This window comes from Carcharodon carcharias, chromosome 16 (genome assembly GCF_017639515.1).
Source record: "Carcharodon carcharias isolate sCarCar2 chromosome 16, sCarCar2.pri, whole genome shotgun sequence".
NCBI lineage: Eukaryota > Metazoa > Chordata > Chondrichthyes > Lamniformes > Lamnidae > Carcharodon > Carcharodon carcharias.
In genome coordinates, this window is record NC_054482.1 from 75,417,672 (window position 1) to 75,425,751 (window position 8,080).

At 45.6% G+C, this 8,080-nt stretch overlaps 1 protein-coding gene across 1 annotated transcript in view; it reads left to right on the top strand.

Annotated features, from left to right (window-relative positions):
* LOC121288813 (protein shisa-like-2A) overlaps positions 1–4,127 on the top strand; it is a 39,808-nt gene extending 35,681 nt beyond the window's left edge. Inside the window, exon 3 of the mRNA XM_041207557.1 lies at positions 3,955–4,127. Within this exon, the coding sequence (XP_041063491.1) occupies positions 3,955–4,127 (173 nt within the window). The remainder of the gene's footprint in view (positions 1–3,954) is intronic.
* The last annotated feature ends 3,953 nt before the right edge of the window (positions 4,128–8,080 follow it).

Below are 8,080 nucleotides of genomic sequence, written 5' to 3' on the forward strand. Positions count from 1 at the left end.
CAGTGCGGCAGCCTCAGACTGCAGCAGAGCGACACTATAATGAGGCTAATGCAGCAGCTCACATACACACTGTTGGAGGCCAACTACGGCATCAGCAATTGTGGTGGGTCTGTGCAGCAATGCAGGAGCAAAGTTGGAGACCAAGGTCTCCATGGTAGCTGCCATCCTACCAGTGTTGATCTCGGTGCGTTTATATGCCAAAACTATCACCTCAGTCTGAAGGTGGACGGACTCCTCCATCATGTCTTGCAATCTGAGGAGTGCAGCGGACATCCCTTCCTGATGTTCCCAAGTTTGTCTTTGCAGCTCCAGTAACTGTGACATGACTGAGTCCAGAGGCTCGTTATCTGACTTGAACACAGCAAAATTCTGGCCTCCAGCAGTCCTCCGAGTGCCAGAAATCTGGGAAGCCCCTGCCTCCACCTGCTGTAGATCGGATGGTCCAATATGCTGACCAGATTGTGATCTCGGGGCTGCTCTAAAGCTAGGTCCCGCTAAGGTGTGTCTCTGCACTGGTGGAGGGTGTGGGTGAGCGCTGTGATAGGACTTCAGGGAGAGTGCCTCTAGATTCCTCTTCAGAGGTTTCTTCAGGGCTTGATTAGAGGCCCCAGGTCTACTCCATAGGCTGTTTGGCAGATGTGCCTGCAAAAGCAAGGGGAGCTAATTAGTACATGGCAGGGGACTGTGAAAAAGGACACTTCACTCAAAACATGATTGTCTGATGGATGTTGCATTGCTGGACCCTCACTTGGTAGAGAACCGCCGACCTCACTGTCAGCATTGGACTGATCCAAAACCTTGCCAGCAGCTGGATGGCTCTGTTTTCAAAGTCGGTGAGGACCTTGATTTTGGGCATTCTGACATCGGTCTGCCACCTCTCCCTCTTGTTGTGTGCCAGCTTGTCCTGGATGAATAGAGATGGAGAAAGTATAAGCAGGATCCCTGCCAGGCCAGATGATAAGTAGGCCTGGCCTGTGTGGGTGATGAGTGGTCCCATGGACAGGATGAGGACAATGACGGTGAGTGTGAGAGAGTGAATGGTGATGTCCCTTGGACCAGCAGTGGATGAGGGCCCTGTGGATGGGTGATGGGTTTGTAAGTGTATGAGTTGAGAGTGATGAGAAGAGCAACTTACCGTGGCGGAAGAGATCATTCATCCTCTTTAAGCGCTGACCACCGCTGCCACCGCTTCCCAAGCCGGGTTAGTGCTTTTGCTGCCCATCCTGCGGCCAGATCGGGGATAGCGGACATTCCAGTGGGCCCCCACAGCACCCAAAAGTCTCTTGAGGGGCGCATCGCTGAACCTGGAGGCTGCAGTCTTCTTCAGTTTCAGGGCCATGTCTTCCGTGCAGTAGTGGTGAGCTGGAAGCTCTGAGATGTGTGTTTGTGGCTGGACTTTAAATATGGTGCCTGGCATGATGCAGCGGTGGGGTGATGGCAGATGGATGAATGAGAGCCCGCCCGCCATGGAAACAGCGTGTTTCCTGGGAATGCATAAATAACGTGGCCGGTTTAGGACAATACAGATTGAAAACCCGCCATTGCGGCTGGTGGGTAAAATGTCATTTTATCAGAATTGGAAATATTTGGAGATGTATAAGATTTTAAGCAAGCACAGAGGTAGGAAAAGAGGGGATGGGAGGAAAAAAAGCAGAAGGGAGGGTCTGTGATAGGTTGGAAAGCCAGGAGAGATTAAATGACAAAAGGGATGATGATGGAAGACAAAAACTGGGTGATAATGGGACATGTTGAAAAAATGGATCTAAAGGAGATATAAATGGTATAGCAGAATCATTGCCAATAGCAGCTGTCCAAAAAATCGGAGTCAGAGGGTACGATTTGAAAATGTTGAGACTGATAGGCCATAAAGTGCCTAATCAAAAGGTGAAATGTGGCTTCTTTGAGTTTACGTTAATTTTTGTTTCTTTGATTGTCTGTCACCTGATCGACTGCTGTACAGATCCCCTATGGCTGGCACCAAATTCAAAGTGATGCTGGAATTGAGACAATCTATGCTTTAGAGCCCACTAAGTCCTTGTGTACAATTTTTATCAAGGTCAGTGGGGAGTGCTGTCCCTTCGCCACTGATGGTAAATTCCTGGATATTATTATGACCGACATCAGGAAAGACTTTGCCAAGGAGTGACTGAACAATAAATGGAGTTAAACTTGCAGGTAGAATGCTGGAGGCACTAAATGCAACAAGTACATTGCTGGATGAGTTAACCTGGCAATTATTTTGGGTCTCATTGACACATATGAGAAAATGATAAATATTGGAATATTGTGTGTATGATCTTTTTCATCGATTCTATGAATTACGACCTTCTTAACAAAAAAGGTTAGGTGATTTTCTGATCTGCACTGTCTTCCCTATATGTCCTGGATAGTGTTTATTATCCATTGCAGAGACAGTTTGTGCTACACTCACAGGAATGGCCATTCAGTGCAGGAACATGTTCAATGACCTCGCAAGGGTCATAAAGATTAAGTGTAGACTTTTGTGTCAGTACACAACTTCTTCACTCACACTGTTGCCATTCCCTACTGGTCATGCTCTTTGGGCGGAATTTTCTGGCCCCATTGGCATTGGGTGTCATAGCAGGCGGGGTGGGGGGTGGACAAATGCTGAGAAGGCCAAAAATCAATTTCACGCTGTTGTGAAACCAGTCTGCTCCACCCATGTTGGGCCTCGTTTCCCACCGCTGCACATCGGGAACTTAATTTCAATAGTAAGCCCTGCTCAGCGGAATCATCCCCCACACTGGATCAGCCGGGGACACTAGCACAATTGCACACTGACGTGTTTCACAGCTATACATAAGCGACATGCACCCAGCAAGCTGTACTTTGCCCGGGACTTTGCGATTTGTTTGCTACCATGATTTGGGTAGCACTCGCAGTCATCAGCACCAGGCATCGCAGGCAGCACCACATCACTTTTCGAGGGGCTCGTGGGCAGGTCACTACCTTGCTTGGAAAAGGGGGAGAAGTGGCCTTAGGCAAGGGAAGAGGCTGCAGGGCAAGGGCTGTACTGGGGAAGGGAGGTATTCCAGGGTGTGTGTGGGGGCACATGTTGATTTGTGCAAGCGGCCTCAAGATGGTGAGGGCTGAGGAGGCAGTCTCCAGAGGAGATAAAGCAAGATAGAGATGTGAAGGTGTGTGTGAGAGAGTGAGTGGTGACATCCCTTGAACTGGCAGTGAGTGAGATGCTACTGAATATGTGATGGGCTTGTGAGTATGTGAGTTTAGAGTGATAGGATGGTTGCCTTACCCAGGTGGCACAGATCAGATCATTCATCAGTTTTCTGCACTGGATGGTCGATCTCTTGTGTTGGCACTGACCACCTCTGCCACTGCCTCCCAAGTCGGAGAGATGAGACTGATGGGCCTCCTGCACCAGAGCTGGGGTAGAGGACATCATGATGGGCCTCCACAGTATCCAGAAGGCATCCCAGAGATGTGTCACTGAATCAGGGGGCTGCACTCTTCTTGGCTTTTGGGGCCATGTCTTCACTGGAACAGTCCTGGTTGTAAGCATTGAGAAGTGTGCACGCGGCTGCAGTTTAAATATGGTGTCCTGTGTGAGGAAACAGTGAGGTAATGGCATGGTGGGCAAATTTAAGGCCACCTGTCAAAAAGACGGCGTGTTTCCTGTGGCTGCATAATTAATAAAGCAGGAATGGGACGTTACGGCTCAAAAACCTGCCATTGTGGCCAGCAGGTAAAACGACTTTAATCCCCCCACCAATTACCACACTTTGTGCAAATCTGGGACAATTCCGCCCTTTGTCGCAGCACTATTACAAAGGTAAACGTCTCAAAATGCTCAAGCACCGTCTTGACTAATAACCGCTATGCCAACTCCGTAACCCAACTTAGGGATTCTCCTGGTCTTCAGAAACATCTCAGAAACTGTTTAACCATTTATGTGGCCCTTTTGTTTTTCTGCAGGTACTGAACAAATTTTAGAAATCCCAAATCAGTCCAGTCGGCTGAATACAATTAGGAAGCAGTTTCAGAGTCGGAAATTAGATTGCGGCAATCAGCCACCTGAACCTGACAGATTTTTCCAGAGATGTTTCATGGCTACCGTCACAACCATTAACATACAAGACTCCTCCTGAAGTTCTAATCTAGTTTGAAATTTGCCAGAATAAATCATTGTACAAGTTGTGCATGTGCAATTGTCTCACAATATATAACAGTTTTAGACCATGGTTACAAGCAACCTTATTAACACGTTTTTCAAATTGACTGTCACAAGGTTGATGGTTTTGTGATGTCATAAGCAGTGAGTTTTAGACATGAAAGAAAGATTAGGCAGGAGAGACATCATTTACAGCCTACAGTTTTCCACCAGCAACTATAATGGTTCAAGAGAGGATTAAAATACTAGGGAGGAGCAAGATACAAGTTTTTGTTGATAATTTCAGTTATTTTCATTTCCCTTCAATTCCCTGCAAAGTTGCCAGATATTCAGATTGGCCTAGGAGAGGGGTGGGCTAGGTTCTGATAAATCTGGAATTTTGTGTCATAAATTCTGAACATAAGAAAGCCTATTTTTTATACTGATGTATAAAAATCTTTCAATTTTTGAGGTGGCCATGGCCAGAATTTAGCTTGAAATATGCAAGACCTGTAGACCTGATGCCTGGCTTTCATATTCATTGAATAGACGGAATATTCTTTTCATGACAATAGATTTTGTTTTCAGAACCAGTTAAGATCACGGGCAAAATTTTCCCCCCGTTGGCGGGGGGTGGCGGGGATGTGCAGGAGTGGACATGGGTGGGCGCCCCTCTGATCGGCACTCCTGATCGGGGGTGCGCTGCCGTTTTTCGTGGGCAGGCCAATTAATGCCCGCCCAGTGTGACGTCGACACGGAAGCACTGTGAGCTCCCTGTGCAGGCGGCGGGAGGTGGGGGATGGGAAATGCGCAAGTGCGCCCCTTCGTCCACGCATGTGAACGAGTGTTGCCTCAGGGAGATTGGTTCCCAAAGGGTCTCGAAAATTTCATTTGCCGTCCATGTCCCCTCATATGACAATGTCACATGAGCTGGGACATGGACATAACTTTAAGTAAAAGTGAATGTTAACTTTTAATTCAGTCATGAAACCTCATCCTGCCTGTGGATGAGGTTTCATGCTTCTTCAGGTGGCGCCTGCACTCCTGACCTGCCCGCCAACCTTAAGGTTGGACGGGCAGGTCCACTAATTGCTTTAATTGATTTTTGAATGGCCTCAGTAGGCTGTTGACAGGTTGGTGAGTGCACAGCTGACTCAGCTGCGCCTCTGCCGAATTGAAAACGCAAATGATGCAGGATGATGTCGTGAGTTCTGCCCCTGCTCTCTGGGAAAATTCGTGCCAATATGTAGTTCCATTGATGACCATTTTGCAGAACATCTTGCTACATTTTATTAAAGATCCATTGAGACGAAAGGACTTTGCAGTCAATTAGCAAATGATTTTTGGGTCTGAGACCTATTAGGTGGACTTCTTTTTATTCATTCATGGGATGTGGGCTTTGCTGGCTAAGCAGAATTTATTGCCCATCCCTAATTGCCCTTGAGAAGGTAGTGTTGAGCTGCCTTCTTGAACTGCTGTAGTCCATGTGGTTTAGGTAAACCCACAGAAGTGTTATGGAAAGAGTTCCAGGATTTTGACCCAGCAACTGTGAAGGAATAGCGATATATTTCCAAATCAGGATGGTGAGTGGCTTGGTGGGGAACTTCCAGGTGGTGGTGTTCCCATGTGTCTGCTGCTCTTGTCCTTCTAGATGGTAGAAGTCGTGGGTTTGGAAGATGCTGTCAAAGAAGTCTAGGTGAGTTCCTGCAGTGCATCTTGTAGGTGGTACACATTGTTGCTACTGTGCATCAGTGGTGAGGGAGTGAATGTTTGTGGATGGGGTGCCAATCAAGTGGGCTGCTTTGTCATGGATGGTTTCAAGCTTCTTGAGTGTTGTTGGAGCTGCCCTCATCCAGGCAAGTGGAGAGTATTCCATCACACTCTTGACTTGAGCCTAGTAGATTGTGGACAGGCTTTGAGGAGTTAGAAGGTGAATTACTCACCACAGTATTTATATAGCTGGCCCAGTTTAGTTTCTGGTCAATGTTAACCTCCAGGATGCTGTTACTTTGCAGTGTAGTCCCTGGAACTGCAGATGTTCTCTGTATTCATTTAAATGCAGGATTGGCATATAATTTTGACATATGATTTTGAAAGATGTACTGATATTTTCTGTATTTAAAAATTTAAATTTAAAAAGGTATGAGGGTATATAGGTCAGGAAGCACATTCCCACTACATCAATTCGTCTGTGGCTAGAAAGAGAAAGCTGAGACTACATTAATAACAGGTTGCATCCGTGTGAAATGTTTCTTTGTGTAGAAATGCTTTGTAATCTACTGTAACCTGCTGTATTGTATGCTCTAATGTTTACCTATTATTAATAAACCCTTTCCTTAGTTTGTAGCTTAAGCCACAGTCTAATAGAACCTTTATTCCTTCATATTTCCAGGTCCAGGAAGTCACAAGAGGGATCATGACATATCCACTGAGCTAAATACAATGACAAGAGTTTCTGGAGAATGCCTAAGATCACTACATTTTTAGATATCAGGCACAAAATAGGACCATAGGCAGTGAGGAGTGATCATTGATGTTAAACACAATAGAAATATCTAAATCTGAATTGCCCAACCTTTCCACTCAGGGGTCCATATCTGCACTTTTTAGCCCACCACAACTTTGCCCTCCCCAGGACCACCACAACTTGGCTCACCAGACCCGCCATATCTTGGCTCCCCAGGCTCCAGCCCCATCGCACCTTGACTCCCTGGGCTCTCGCTCCACAACAACTTGGCTCCCTGGGTTCCAGCCCCACCACACCTTGATTTTCCGGCCTCCAGCCCCACTGTACCTTGTCTCCCCAGGCTCCAGGTCCACTTCATCTTCGCTAACCGGGCTCCAGGCCCACCACACTGTCACTTCCCTTGGTCCCTGCAGCCCTCAGCACACTCACTGTCGCTGGTGTTCGCTGCTCCTGCAATCAGAGACTTTTTCTCCCTCATTCGCTAATGAGCCTATCAGCAGCAAATGAGGGAAAGGAATGGTCTGTGATTGGAGGAACAGCCCCTAGCAAAATCTTGAATTTCACTTAGCTGCATTTTGAACTTACTGGCCTGTCTTACTGACTTTTGAACAGTGGCTCCAGAGGCCACAAAGAAGGGCTTCATGGGCCATAATGTGGCCCACAGGCTGCCAATTGGACAAACCTGATCTAAATCCAAACCTAAAGTTATAACAGTATGAGATCCCATATCACAATCAGACCAACGCTAGGCTATTGAAACTTCTAAATGTTAAAGATATAGGCATCATAAATAGCATTGTTTAGAATAATTAGAAAATATTTATATATGACCTAAGGTAGCAATGAAAAATAAGGGATGTTTATTATTTAGAAGTAATTACATTGGATGTAGTAAAGGAACAACTGAAAGGACAATGAAAACAACACAAATTTTTAGGTGATGAAAATGGCATTACTGCAAACTGAAGGTGAGCTAAAAAGCAAAAGAGAAGCTTTTAGCTCAGAGATGCTTTTGATAGAAGGAAAAGCAATGGCAGTATTAATATGCAATGGCTGGACAATTTACAACAAATGTAATCCAAATAAATGATAGTCCAGTTAATCCAGCTCATGGTCTGATATATGATATAATCTAGTCTGATTTTAATATTTAATGATATGGATGATATTTTAGTATTTGAATTTAAAAGAGGAAATTAAACTTGGACAGGACATTGGTTATATCACATGGGAAAACTATTAGACCTAAAGGTTGACAAGTCCCCAGGACGGCATGGTCTGTAACCTAGGATCTTAAAAGAAGTGGCTGCAGAGATAGTAGATGCATCGGTTATAATCTTCCAAAATTCCTTAGATCCTGGAAGGGTCTCATTGGATTGAAAAATAGCAAGAAAGGAGAGAGACAGAAAGCAGGAAACTATAGCCCAGTTAGCTTAACATCTGTGTAGTGGGGTTAAGACCTCATGCTATATTTTTATAATATA